General features: G+C 41.5%; 1 protein-coding gene across 1 annotated transcript in view; it reads right to left on the bottom strand.

Moving 5' to 3' along the window:
- Positions 1-15,677, bottom strand: part of fgf11b (fibroblast growth factor 11b) — an 81,007-nt gene that overhangs the window by 19,897 nt on the left and 45,433 nt on the right. The window contains exons 2-3 of the mRNA XM_079803790.1: positions 15,411-15,521; positions 7,974-8,077 (exon numbers count right to left, since the gene is read on the bottom strand). Of these exons, the coding sequence (XP_079659916.1) occupies positions 7,974-8,077; positions 15,411-15,521 (215 nt within the window). The remainder of the gene's footprint in view (positions 1-7,973; positions 8,078-15,410; positions 15,522-15,677) is intronic.

Below are 15,677 nucleotides of genomic sequence, written 5' to 3'. Positions count from 1 at the left end.
AGAAGATTACTGAATCACTTACACTTCTGTCTCTCTCTCTCTCCGTCCCTCGTCGACTTGTGAGGGAATGCTGGGAATGAGGTGTGTTTGGAAGCAATTGCATGTGTTCTACTTTGGATTCATATCGGTATGTCTCCGGCTTTTCATTTACCTTTACAAACCACATGTCTCTCTTTGAGTCTGTAGCGTGATGGGTGTGATTGCATCTCAGTGACGGAAGCATTTTGAATCTCAATACCATCTATAGAGGAGAGAGTCTATAGAAACCATTTATCAAACCTAAGATAAAGGCACCGCAACACACACTATACACATCCTGTCTTAGGTCACACAATCACACACACCCACACATGCACCTATTGTGCTCAGACAATGCCATTATACTGCAAGTTATTTGTTTGAAGCGAGTAGTTTTAAATTGAAGCCTGTGTCGTCTGAATAATGGGCTGATCATGGCAACAGGCCCATAACTATTTCTGTCAGGAACCTTACAACTGTGTCAGCGCCTCCCACTCCCCATATCTTTCTCATGTTCTCTTTCTCACCCTCTCTCGCTCAGCCCAGGAGGGTTTTTCCAGAGCATACTGTCTATAAAATGGGTCAGGACGGGACCAGGCTCTATTTTTATCAGGAAGCCATTTTCATAACTCCACAACAGGTATCTCATAGACCTCGATGCCCACATAACCGTAGACCAATAGCGTGGAGGTTCCCTCAGCAGTCCATTCCCCATCGCTCTCCAGGGCTACACAACTGCTGCATGGACAGTTAAAGACGCAGAACAATGAAGGCTGCTGGAAAGCTTTCAGCTCAGTGCTGATGTCTGTACGTTTGGAAGTCGATAGAATAGTTCAACCAGAATTGTAAATTCGGTCAACTTTTACTCATCTTCATGTCATTCCAAACAATCTGACTTTCTTTCTTTCATAGAAAACAAAAAGATAAGTGTCCAATCAGCTTTTTCATGGGTGGTGTTTTACGTAAAGACTAATATAACATCATATGGGTTAGATTATGCTTTTTTTTCTTTTTGGAGCTTGACAGTTACCATCCACATTAGTCTATAAGAGAAGCTCAGGTGGGCATGGAATTCAGTTTCCACCGCGATGGAGCCCTGGAGGTGGGAAGCTCCAGGGTGTCCATGGCAGTCGCCCAGGCCGACCAGGGCTCATCCTTGCCGGTCAGAGGGGTCAAAAATCACTGCGATGGAGCTCTGGAGGTGGGAAGCTCCAGGGTGTCCATGGCAGTTGCCCAGGCCGACCAGGGCTCACCCTTGCCGGTCAGAGGGGTCAAAAATCACTGCGATGGAGCCCTGGAGGTGGGAAGCTCCAGGGTGTCCATGGTAGTCCCCTAGGCTGACCAGGGTGTGCCTTGGCCGGTCAGAGGGGTGAAAAATCACTGCGATGGAGCTCTGGAGGTGGGAAGCTCCAGGGTGTCCATGGCAGTCCCCTAGGCCGACCAGGGTGAGCCTTGGCCAGTCAGAGGGGTCAAAAATCAACACGATGGAGCTCTGGAGGTGGGAAGCTCCAGGGTGTCCATGGCAGTCCCCTAGGCCGACCAGGGTGAGCCTTGGCCAGTCAGAGGGGTCAAAAATCAACACGATGGAGCTCTGGAGGTGAGAAGCTCCAGGATGTTCATGGCAGTCGTCCAGGCCGACCAGGGCTCACCCTTGCCGGTCAGAGGGGTCAAAAATCACCGCGATGGAGCTCTGGAGGTGGGAAGCTCCAGGGTGTCCATGGCAGTCGCCCAGGCCGACCAGGGCTCACCCTTGCCGGTCAGAGGGGTCAAAAATCAATGCAATGGAGCTCTGGAGGTGAGAAGCTCCAGGGTGTCCATGGAAGCCCCCCAGGCAAAAAGGGATCAAAAATCACTGCGATGGATCACTGAAAGAATGAAAACTCCAGGAAATGACAGGCTGGTTTTCTGAAAATGCATCACAGGGAGGATACACCATTCTGGGGCGGTAATAAAGTGAAATACACCCTGGAGGAAATTCCTCCTGTAAAATAAACGAAGTCCAAAAAGCCAAACATGGCCAGAGCTCCATGCTCTCAGATACGTTGTCCCTCGGGAGGTCGGTTGTAAAAACAAAAATTGTTTTGTAAAAATATCCTTTTCGTTGGAAGAAAAAAATATAATATGTGTAATGATGATGACAGAATATTGGGGTTCCCTGTTTTTGACCAATTGATTCCCACTCTTAAAATTACACTCTTAAAACTAATGGTTACTTATTGGGATCTATGGTTCCATGAAAAACCTTTATCATCCATGGAAACGTTTCATTGCAAGTTCTTTAAAATGAAAAAAGATCCATTTTAGATCATTCATGAAATGTTCTTCACACTAAGAATATTTTTTGAAAGGTTCTTTGGGGAATGCAAAATGGTTCTTCAATGGCATCATTGCACTTTTGGAACCTTTAAGATTCTAAAAATCATTTTGATTCAGACTGTTGTGGCTAATGAATTATCCAGACTATTTTGTGAACCGTTTGATCAATTAACTGAAAATAATCGACTCGAAGGAACAATCTGGTTGAAAGCAAGTTTTGCTCAGCAACAAGCTGGAATGTTTCTTTTTCATTAAACAGAACAAATTAAACAAATTAAAGTTAAATCTAATTCTAATTAAGGGATGCAAATAACCGTCATAGACAATTTTCATCAGATCTTAAGGGTGAAGGGCTTCCAAATGTTATTTCGGCAGATAAGAGTATTAATACATAAAAAAGTAAGGTTACATTACCATAAAACATCTGTTCCTTGCATGCGCCGTCCAACGTAAAATACTAAATAGAAAAAGGAGAGTTCTTTGAGATAGCCAAGACATTTGTATTTTATAGATGTGCCATATTCAAAAGTAAATGACAATGGCATATTATCATAACTGCACATTTGGTGGATTTTAACCTTTTAAATCATGCAGCTGAATGGCCCCTTCCAGTTTTGACAGTGCATTTTAAACCTTAATGGTCATTACAGGCTTTGCACCAAATGCTGCATGAGGACATGAAGAATCTCTGCCCAAGCGGCTGTATGAAATCCATTATGTGGCAGAGGAGCACAATCCCTGAGGCAGTTTGTCTAATTTACGTGGGCTTATTACAATAAGATACTTATAGAGCTTGACAATATAGTGGCATATTATGAATGACCTTCTCTTTAGCTGCAGTGAGGAGGGGAGGGGAGGGGAACGGGAGCATGCGGAAGGGAAAAATGCTCCGGGGACTGAGGTGTTTCCCCATTGGCTGTGTCCTCCGAGTCTCTGAGCCTCTCTGACACACTTGTCTGTTCCGTTACACGCGCTTTCTCTAAGCCGATGGTTATCAAACACGCGCTTGCACTCGCATTTAAACCCTGACGTATGCTTAAACAATCTAATGCACACACGGACGCACTGGTGACATAACAAAACCCAGTATGATTTCCTGCATCCAGATGCCGGTTAAGCAGCATTGTAAACATAGATATCATTCCCAAATTAATCCGCTTACGTAACCCCCCTGACATTGATAAAAACACCCAATTTTACCCAGAATTCAATGCAATGTTCTCTGATTCGACTGCAAGCGAAAATATTGTTTGTTTGAGTGCCAAAGACTGGAATAGGGAAAAGAAAGGACAAATTCAGATGGTTACAGTAGCAAGCAAAGGACAAATCTGTTAAGGACGAGTCCTAATGAGAGGAAGCGGTGACAGGGGCCAGGACAGACAGACCAGAACTAAAACATGAAAAGGGGAAGGGAGGAGGGACAGTTTTAGGATAGCAACACAGAGCAGGGTGTCCCAAAGCTCGCAGCGCATCGGTAAGCTACACAGTCTCTGAATTAGAGTCAGTTGCCTTTGAACCAAATGCCGCTCTCCACTTTCTGAGAAGAAAATCCCCTCATTTCTCAGTTCACAGAAAGGCAGGAGACAAAAGCTCTCTCATCCCCGCATTCTAATCGGCAGCTCTGGGATGCACGCTCACACACACACACATGCACAGCTTAACAAACACACACTCAATAGCTCTCTCTGAGAGCTGTCTCATCACGCTCTCTGTTCTCTTTATCCTGCTCTAGCCGTGACACAGTCTAAATATCTGCTCCACCTTGCCTGCTAATGCTGCTGCTTTCCACTCTACTCCACATCAAGCACAATTTGGGTAATTGGTCACACTGCACGGGCTAATCCCTTGTTATTGTTTTTATTTTAAAGGAAAGATTGACCTTTGGGAGCAGTAATGGCACTCCAATATGGCTAAAGGGAATAAGGAAAACAGGATTTGAAATGTTTCTAGGGCCACAAGAGATTTCTGATATTCTCTAAGAATGTATAACTCTTGTTAAAAGTGAGGTTAATATTTTTAAAATGTTTCGTGGCTAAATATACTACCGTTCAAAACTGTTTGGGCCAAGTAATTATTTTAAGCAAGGATGCATTAATAAACAGTTAAAAGGTGACAGTAAAGACATTTATATGCTATTCTTTCTATATATATATTCTATTTTATGTATAAACTTTAGATTTATCGAAGAACCCGGAAAAATTGTATACAAATATACTTTTCACAAAAATAGTTTTTTTCAACATTGATAATAAGAAATCAGCAAATCAGCATATTAGAATGCTTTCTGAAGGATCACATGACACTGAAGACTGGAGTAATGATGCTGAAAATTCAACTTTGCCATCACAGGAATGAATTACATTTTAAATGTATTAAAATAGAAATATTTCAAAATATGACTGTTTTTACTGTTGGTGAGCAAAAGAGACTTAAAAAAAGCATTTAAAAAAATCATACAGACCCCAAGCTTTTGAATTGTTGTCTATCTGTGCAGAACTGCAAACTGAACCATTTTATTTGGTGTTGTGACATTACAGCTCCTAAATCTGAAAAAATAAATAAATAAATAAATAAAAAAATACACACGATCACAGGCCTGAACATTCTGATGCCCTGGGGTGTCCAATTCGGCTACTGGAGGGCTGCCTCAAACCTGCTCCAACACACCAACCTGAATGTATCTAGTCTTCCTGAAGACCTTGATTACCAGGTTTAGGTGTGTTTAATTAGTATTTAAGGTACACTCTGCAGGATGGTGGCCCTGCAGGAACATGATTGGACCCCCATGATACACTATATTGCCAGAAGTTTTGGGACGCCTGCCTTTACATGCACATGAACTTTAATGACATCCCATTCTTAATCTGTAGGGTTTATGGAGTTGGCCCACCTTTGTAGCTTCAACTCTTCTGGGAAGGCTTTCCATAAGATTTAGGAGTGTGTTTATGGGAATTTTTTGATCATTCTTCTAGAAGCGTATTTGTGAGGTCAGGCACTGATGTTGGACGAGAAGGCCCAACCCCTGAAAAAAAACACCATAATACCCCCTCCACCAAACGTTACACTTGGCACAATGCAGTCAGGCAAGTACCTACTCCTGTCAACCGCCATACCCAGACTCGTCCATCGGACTGCCAGACAGAGAAGCGTGATTCGTCACTCCAGAGAACATGTCTCCACTGCTCTAGAGTCCAGTGGCGGCGTGCTTTATACCACTGCATCCGACACTTTGCATTGCACTTGGTGATGTAAGACTTGGATGCAGCTGCTCCACCATGGAAACCCATTCCATGAAGCTCTCTACGCACTGTTCTTGAGCTAATCTAAATAAGGCCACACGAAGTTTGGAGGTCAGTAGCTATTGACTCTGCAGAAAGTTGCCGACTTCTGCGCACTGTGTGCCTCAGCATGCGCTGACCCCGCTCTGTGATTTGGTCTACCACTTCCTGGTTAAGTTGCTGTTGTTCCCAATTTCTTCCACTTTGTTATAATACGACTAAAAGTTGACCATAGAATATTTAGTAGTGAGTACATTTCACGAATGGACTTATTGCACAGGTGGCAACCTATCACGGTACCACGCTTGAATTCACTGAGCTCCTGAGAGTGACCCATTCTTTCACAAATGTTTGTAGAAGCGTCTGCATGCCTAGGTGCTTGATTTTATACACCTTTGACCATGAAAGTGATTGGAACTCCTAAATACATACAGGTGCTGGTCATATAATTAGAATATCATCAAAAAGTTGATTTATTTCACTAATTCCATACAAAAAGTGAAACTTGTATATTATATTATATTCATTCATTACACGCAGACTGATATTTTTCATATTTCATATATAAATTATTTTAATTTTAATGATTATAACTGACAACTAAGGAAAATCCCAAATTCAGTATTCAGAAAATTAGAATATTGTGAAAAGGTTAAATATTGAAGACACCTGGTGCCACACTCTAATCAGCTAATTAACTCAAAACACCTGCAAAGGCCTTTAAACGGTCTCTCAGTCTAGTTCTGTATAGGCTACACAATCATGGGGAAGACTGCTCACTTGACAGTTGTCCAAAAGATGACCATTGACACCTTGCACAAGGAGGGCAAGACACAAAAGGTCATTGCAAAAGAGGCTGGCTGTTCACAGAGCTCTGTGTCCAAGCACATTAATAGAGAGGTGAAGGGAAGGAAAAGATGTGGTAGAATTTTTTTTACAAGCAATAGGGATAACCGCACCCTGGAGAAGATTGTGAAACAAAACCCATTCAAAAATGTGTTCGCATTCCTTGTGTCAAGCCACTCTTGAACAACAGAAGCGTCTCGCCTGGGCTAAAGACAAAAAGGACTGGACTGCTGCTGAGTGGTCTAAAGTTATGTTCTCTGATGAAAGTAAATTGTGCATTTCCTTTGGAAATCAGGGTCCCAGAGTCTGGAGGAAGAGAGGAGAGGCACACAATCCACGTTGCTTGAGGTCCAGCGTAAAGTTTCCACAGTCAGTGATGGTTTGGGGTGCCATGTCATCTGCTAGTGTTGGTCCACTGTGTTTTCTGAGGTCCAAGGTCAACGCAGCCGTATACCAGGAAGTTTAAGAGCACTTCATGCTTCCTGCTGCTGACCAACTTTATGGAGATGCAGATTTCATTTTCCAACAGGACTTGGCACCTGCACACAGTGCCAAAGCAACCAGTACCTGGTTTAAGGACCATGGAATCCCTATTCTTAATTGGCCAGCAAACTCGTCTGACCTTAAGCCCATAGAAAATCTATGGGGTATTGTGAAGAGGAAGATGCGATATGCCAGACCCAACAATGCAGAAGAGCTGAAGGCCACTATCAGAGCAACCTGGGCTCTCATAACACCTGAGCAGTGCCACAGACTGATCGACTGCATGCCACGCCGCATTGCTGCAGTAATTCAGGCAAAAGTAGCCCCAACTAAGTATTGAGTGCTGTACATGCTCATACTTTTCATGTTCATACTTTTCAGTTGGCCAAGATTTCTAAAAATCCTTTCTTTGTATTGGTCTTAAGTAATATTGTAATTTTCTGAGATACTGAATTTGGGATTATCCTTAGTTGTCAGTTATAATCATCAGAATTTAAAGAAATAAACATTTGAAATATATCAGTCTGTGTGTAATGAATGAATATAATATACAAGTTTCACTTTTTGAATGGAATTAGTGAAATACATTTTTGACTTCAACTTTTTGATGATATTCTAATTATATGACCAGCACCTGTACTTGCATACTTTTGGCAATATAGTGTATAACCAGAGAAGTTCAGCACCACAGAGAGCAACCCAGAAATGCAGCACCACGGAGAGCGTCCAAAGTCTTCAGTGCAAGGCCCAGAATGGGTAACTTCACAGCATAAACAAAGCCTGACGTTTTCAGCACCAATGAACGAGTCTTCATCGTCCTAATTACGCCATCTTCTTGCACACCAGTTTGTTTGGCCAAACTCTTTAATATGAGGAGACTAATTAAACTGTCTGCATAATTATTTACCTCTCTAAAAGCTGCACATCGTCAATTATCTGTGAATCATTATTGTGGAGACACATGGAGGGCACCTGCATAATTGTTCTAATGATGATAATCATCAATCCTTAAAAGAGCATTCAGGCACTTACAGAGGTGTAGAGATATCCCTCGCTGTTCATGCCCAGGTAGAAACCAGTCTTCGCTCCCTGAATCGCCACTATCCGCAGACCCACAGGAATCAAGTTGAACTGTGCTGTGGGACGAAATCAAGAAATAGATCAGACACTTGATGAAGAGTGTCAGGTGTCAGAGAGAATGGGATACACAGGTTGAAAACTGTGGTTGGTTGCAAACTGTCTTTTCCTGTCTAAGTGGGCGGTTCTTGGGCAGAATAAGCTGCAATGACAGCCAGAATTTTAGCTTTTCTTGAGTCAAAAGTCTGGCTTCGCAAGACTAGGGACAACGTAACATAGGATGAAACAGGATAACAGAGATGAAGACGTGAACGACACAGAATAGAGGATGTAAAACTGACAGGTATGCAAAGATAATGGTATGAGGTGGGGGAAGGTATCCAGTAGGGACTATCTGCCCTACGTCTGATGTCCTTGATAGAAAGATGGATTGTATTTGATATGGATAATTCATGGAACATCACTGCTTCTGAGAGATAGCAGAAGATTAAACATGCAAAATAAATGGCAACGAGAGGGAGGAAAAGACTTAGAGAGATATTCCCTCACAGACTAAGGAACACTTGATAAATATTTCTGCAATTAGTCTTGAGTGAGATTTTCCTGCCAGAGTTGGACAGATATATGACCGTATGTAATTGCTGTCGGACATTATTGTAACGATTTAGCACCATCAAATTCACCTCATTGGGCGTGAAGTGTTTAGGATTCATGTCAGAACGCCCTGTCACAACGTTCATGGGGCGCTGCAGTAGTATGGTTATTTAATATGTGCGACAGTCATTTCAATAGACAAGCGTGACATGTAAGCAAGTCCTTGACAACCCAGGCAGGAATGTGCTACTCTAGCGCACCCTGACAACTGCCATCCCAATAAAATACTTCTCAATCTGTTACACGCACAAAAAAACTCACATAGAGCTACATAAGGCACAAGAGCTTGTGAGACATCACATTCTCTCTCCTTACTGTCTATTTCCCTTCATGAACGGCATGTCATGGTGACTCAACCTAAAAAAAAGATTGTACCATTGAGACCTCAGGTTGAACCTGTACAGAAGAATTAACTTCCAGAAATGGAATACCAAGATCTTGGGGTAACTAAATATTCTGCAGTGGTTCTTTGCAGAAACTTAAGTTGCGTCCACACTGAATTGAGAAAATAGTTGAGAAAAAGTATGAGAAATAGGTAGCCTGGATGCTAGCCGAACTTAGCCCCGCCCACAACATTTGAGGTTGAGAAGTTCGGTCTGGACTTGATCCGTTGTGGAGCAACTATGCTCGAACCAGAGCTGTCCGGACCAATCAAATTGTCAGCTTTATACGATGATGGACAGATGCTCAACAGTAGCGTAATCATCCACGTCACCAAAGAGCGCTTGGGTTGAATTCGTTCTAATCCTAAACGGAGAACTTGTTTGTATATGCATTCACCTTTACTATTTCTCTCAAAAATGATGATTGTGTTGATAAATACTCCGTACATCCTTCAATTATTTTTACAACACCGGCAAAGATCGTTTACACTCATCTTCTTCTTCTACTTCTTCCAGTGTGCGTGCAGTTGAGTTCTGTTGACAACTATGCGTCGCTCCGTCGCTCTGATTGGTTGTAGGTCTAACCAATTGAGTGCAGAGGCATTTTCTTTCCTGGTTCGGTTGAAACCCCCCATAATCACAGCCCAATGGCGCAGTATCAGACTCTTATTCTGACTACAATCTGAGTATGACGACGTCAGGCTAAGAAATAGGTATTCATTTTGAGATTGGCTAAACATTATACACTCTTAGGTAGTAAAAAAGGTAGAACAGGGGTGTCCAAACCTGCTCCTGGAGGACCACTGTCCTGCAAAGCTTAGCTCCAACTTTACTCAACACAGCCACCTGGAAGTGTGCCTAGTAGGGGTGTAACGGTACAAAAAACTGACGGTTTGAAGTCACGGTACAGTAGTTTTACAAAATTGCTTTTTATTTATTTTTATTTAACAGTGGTTTACTGAAAAAAATGTGTCTGTCCTTAAATCAATTCAAATATAATAATAATAATTTGTTACATTTATATAGTGCTTTTCTAGGGACTTTACATGGAAGGGGGGAATATCCTCAACCACCACCAATGTGCAGCATCCACCTGGATGATGCGACGGCAGCCATATTGCGCCAGAACGCTCACCACACACCAGCTGATTGGTGGAGAGGAGACAGAGTTATGAAGCCAATCATTATATTTTTATATATATATATATATATATATATATATATATATATATATATATATATATATATATATATGGGGAAGATTTGAAGGCCATGATGGACAGGGGCCAATGGGCAAATTTGGCCAGGATGCCGGGGTTACACCCCTACTCTTTATCGAAGGACATCCTGGGATTTTTAATGACCACAGAGAATCAGGACCTCAGTTTAGCATCTCATCCGAAGGACGGTGCTTGTTACAGTATAGTGTCCCCATCACTATACTGGGGTGTTAGGACCCACACAGACCACAGGGTGAGCGCCTCCTGCTGGCCTCACTAACACTTATACCAGCAGCTACCTAGTTTTCCCATTGGGTCTCCCATCCAGGTACTGACCAGGCTCAGCCCTGCTTAGCTTCAGTGGGAAACCAGTCTTGGGCTACAGGGTGATTTGGCTGCTGGCAAATTATAACTAAACGTTTCTTAAAGATAATGCTGTAAACTATATGGGAGCCCTTACTTGCACATTACTATACTATTAAAGGTTAACAACAGAGCCCAAACTATTAGCTGTCCCACTTTACTTTCCCGAGAGGACACAAACCTATCCCAAGATTCATAGTGCGCCAAGGACGACTGAATATTTTTTGAGAGAAAATGCTGGATTACACTTTTAAATGTATTTCTGGGTTTAAACTTGAATATTTAAAAAAAAACTTTAAATCTGTTCACATGTTGACATATCTTTATAGCAATTTTATAGATTGTTTATACTCTTTACTATGTACATAAATGGACCATAAATGGAAAATATTAAGACAGGTTGTGAATCCTCTTTTGTTTTCAGACAGTTCAATATAAATAAATGAATAAATAAAAAATCCAGTCCCAATGATATTGACACTCGTCAACGGCAACTTTCACAGTTGCTAAGCCCCAAGAACAATCCTATAAGAACAATCCTATTTCCTGAGCAAACGGTGAGCGCTGCCATGATTGATTCTAACTTCCGTTTGGAAGCTGTCCTGTTCCGGTCTCCATAGGAACCCATAGTTAAAACGGGGGAAAAAAGAGCGACTCAATTCATTAAAAAACCTTTTAGAGCATTACTAAAAAATTCAATGAGTACGGGGTTAAACTGTGCTGTTGTTGGCTGCCACAACAACAGCAATAAACTAAATAAATAAAAAAACGTGTTTTGAGCACCAGCAAATCTGAAAAGAATGTCTGTATACAGCGCCATATGCCTTGCATTTTATTCCAAAGACTGACAGGAGAAAATGAGCATGGCTTGCAGCACTTAAAATACTCCCCCAAAAAAGTATGCTCCATAATTTTGAGGACAAATCCACCGAACTTCATCCAATTGCGAGCTCTAGGATATGAGTAGCCATCTGTTTTCATGGTGCTAACGTCGGGCAGCTTCATGTCATGCACTCTTTTAACTTTGACGGGTGAGGTGAGGCACTGACAAAAGTGATGGTACTATGGAGCCATGTGCTTTTTTAAAACATTTTCATAGCTTTAACGTTACATTATCAGCTCGGAAAAATAGCTTAATTTGACTAGAAACATCATAGACTGGAAATTTAATGGATAATTCTGCCACGAGTCGGGCAAGATTTCTGTGTTCAGGAAAAAGGCGGATAGGCTAGACCGTCCCATTTAACAACGCTCGGTCTGACCTTCACAGACTTCGAAGTCTGCATCCTTCGAAGGACAGCTTATGAATAGCAGTGAAGTGACGCAGCAGCATCGCAATGTAGTACATCCAAATTTCATTCATACAACCCATATTCATACTATATACAACATACTTTTTTAACAATCACAAAGTAAATTCAAATGTGTAGTAGCTACTCAGACAGGATGGGATTTGGATGCAGCCCATGTTTTTATGAATGGGTTATTGAATCAATCACTCCAATGATTAGTTAAATGCAGATTAATTCAGTGACGAAATACCGCTGTGTGTTGCTGAGAAACGTGCAATGGTTTTGATGCAGTTTTGTTTACAACTATTTGCATTGGCATTCTAACTTAATTCTAAGAGGCCATTCACACAGAACTAGTTTTTGTGGGTAAAGACGCGTGAAGCAAGGCATTGGAATGGAAAAAACTGGAAAGTGTAGAGTTGAACTTCTTATCATTTAAAGGGATAGTTTCACCCAAAAATGAAAATCGCCCCATGATTTACTCACCCTCAAGCCATCCCAGGTGTATATGACATTCTTCTTTCAGACGAATACAATCGGAGTTAAAAAATATTAAAAATGTCCTGGCTAATCCAAGCATTATAATGGCAGTGAATGGCAGCCCAAATTTGAAGCCCAAAAAAGTGCATCCATCAGTTATAAAAGTAATCCACACGGCTGCAGTGGGTTAAGAAGGCCTTAAGCAAAGCGATGCGTTTGGGTAAGAAAAATGTATCCATATTTAACATGTTATAAAGTAAAATATCTAGCTTCCGCCAGACCGCCTTCAGTATTCAACTTGCAGAAAAAGTGCAACTGTCGTGACGTATGATGTAAGACGTAGCGTAAACGTTTTTGAACTGCGAGAGGCGGCGTTACACACTTTCTTCGTAAGTTGAATATGGAAGGCATCTGGCAGAAGCTAGATATTTTATTTTATAAACTTATGGGATATTATGGGATTATTTTTATTTTTGAGTGAACTATCCCTTTAAGCGCTGTGTTTTTAGAACGGCATGTCATGGATGAGATGCTTCAAAAGATGTGAGTGCAATTGGCAAACACGTCCGTCTAATGTGTTTAGGTAAAAAATGGAAAAATAGCACAGTTGAATGGAAAAACACAAACGCATGGACTTTCAAAGCCGGCTTTTGTTTGGTTTTTGCAATGTGAGTGACATACTAAATAATGCCAGCTCGGACATTGTTAAAACAACAATTCACCCTTCACTGGGAGTTTGATTGACAGGCGATCTGACCAATCATAATCCACCATCCACCGAATCCGCCATTTGTGTCTAACAAAGCAGTCAAGAGAGTTAGTAGATTAACATCGGTGGACTTGAATTTGAAAAACGCTGTGTACGGAAGTCTTTCTGCGGTTGAACCAACATTCCTTCTGAAGTTCATTCATGTTTATTTGATACTATAAATTAAGGAAGAGATGATCGGTTCACGAGCAGCTTTAACTGAGACGCTACAGTGACCTGTCACCACACATTAAACAGTCCCTCCAGAAAAACGCGATTATGCGATCGCGTGATTTAACGCATAATCAGCCAAAGTCCGCATATTCATGCGGGGGCCGCATTTTTTCAAATACGCCGCACTTTCGCCGCATAAATTGCCTATTTCCGCGTGCAAAATATGCGGGCTATCATGATTTCATAATCCCCGCATTTTCGTTGCAAAAAAAGTCATGTATATTAGCAGAAAGTTGAAAAATTTTCGTTTACTTCACACAAGAGCCGCCATTTCCGTCTATTGCCATGGGAACGTTTTGAAGTGACGTGATTACCCGACGCGAACGTCATCGAAAAGCTTCAAACCCCATGGAGAAACCATAGATACTGGTGAAACCATGATGAAGCACAAACTCCCATTGGCCAACAAAAATAACAGCAAAAGAGCAAAGCAGTTTCCCTGTGTGCTGACTGATTTCAAAACACAGCATCATGAAGCTTTGAAGCGTTATGAATCAATGAGTCGATTCAGCGGTTTGAAGCGTTATGAATCAATGAGTTGATTCAGCGGTTTGAAGCGCTATGAATCAATGAGTCGATTCAGCGGGTTGGATCGCCAAAGTCACATTTCAGCAGTTTGACACGCGATCCGAATCATGAATCGACTCGATGATTCATAGCATCATGATGCTGTGTTTTGAAATCAGTCATCACTATACAAGTCGTTATTTAGTTTTTTTTGCACACAATAACTATTATCGTCGCTTCATAAAGTTATTGTAGAACCACTGTAGTGAGATGGACTTTGTAACGACGTCTTTAGTAGGCTACCTTTTATGGGTCTTGAGAGTGTACATTGTGCCAATGGAGGCCTTTCTGAGCCATCGGAATTCAACTAAAATATCTTAATTTGTGTCCAACAACATAAAGGGAAGTCATTAATGACAGAATTTTCATTTTTAGGTGAACTAACCCTTTAAGAGATTGCACTTTGTGCATTGGAAGCACTCAAATGTCTGTTTTGTATAGCGACATCTGTAAAACAGGAAGTTATTTATTAATTTTTTCAGAAGTTGTAGCATATTCCTTTTGTAAAGCTACAGAACTTGATTGACTAAATGTTTTGTAAATTTGAGCCATTATTAAGGTCTTCAATAAAACAAGATGAGAACTTAAATATTCCAGCACTTTATGTGATGTAGTGCTTTTTTTCTCTTTCTCATCAAACCGCAGTTTTTGCAAGTTCCCGCAATTTTATCGCATAAAATTGCATAAATATCCCGCATTTTTCATCGCATTTTTTAAGAAAACGTGCCGCATAATCAAGGATTTTTGCCCGCAACAATCACAAAAAAAGCCGCATTTTTCTGGAAGGACTGATTAAAGAGCCACAAAACGTATTTATTGTTTACATTACTTTACTTTTTTTAAGAGTTGAGACTTTGTTTCATATTAAAAGTAACCTGCTCTGTCCTGTCTGTCAGTTCGTTGTCTTTGCTCTGCGATGTGTTTTTCACTGCGTGAGAACGTGTGTGTGGTGTGAGAGTGCGGCTTGTCGGACATCGGTCTTTGCGAACGGTCATTTACCATATTATCATAAAAACTGAATAAGTGAATCACTTCCAGACATCTGATTAAAATACACAACATGGCCAAGAATATGTGAAAATCCTCTTCTAATTATCGGGCCTGGCCTTAATTCCAGTCAAGACAAATATTCTTCAGTTCCGCTGAGTGTGAATCCCCAGAGTTGTACCAGTGACCATAAGTGTTATACACCTGGCCTTAGGCCTGACATAGGGGACATATGCCAACACTGGCTCTCAAATTAATTACAACAGACAGACAGATGTACGTGAGGAGACTGTAAGACAGAGGAAATGAATGACACGACCAACAAAAGTTCATTTTATGTCTGTCTAGCAGCCGCAGGAACGGACACACACAGACACAACTCAATAGTTTCTACAACTGACCAACCAGAGGTCACGCTGCGCCTGTCAGGTGTGAATTACAAGTGAGAAAGAACACACGCTTACAGAAGCAGCTGTTCTCGTCCCTTGTGCCGTCCATGGTGCCATCCGGTAGCATCTGCAGGTAGTAGCCGTGCTGGTTGTACAGACGGGTGACGATGCCTTTTAGCTGTGGCTCTGCAGAGAGAAAACACAATCACAGGCACACAATGTTAGTCACAGTTTGTGGTTTGCGACTTCATTAATGCTTCATTAAAGCTTACACAGAGTATACTATGTTCAATAACAGTGCCTCAACATTTACTTATCCTGCACAGGTCACACTGTGCATAT

Source organism: Gobio gobio, assembly GCF_949357685.1.
Source record: "Gobio gobio genome assembly, chromosome: 22".
Classification (NCBI taxonomy): Eukaryota; Metazoa; Chordata; class Actinopteri; order Cypriniformes; family Gobionidae; genus Gobio; species Gobio gobio.
The sequence above is the reverse complement of the archived record's forward strand: the minus strand, read 5'-3'. Positions and strand labels throughout refer to the sequence as shown.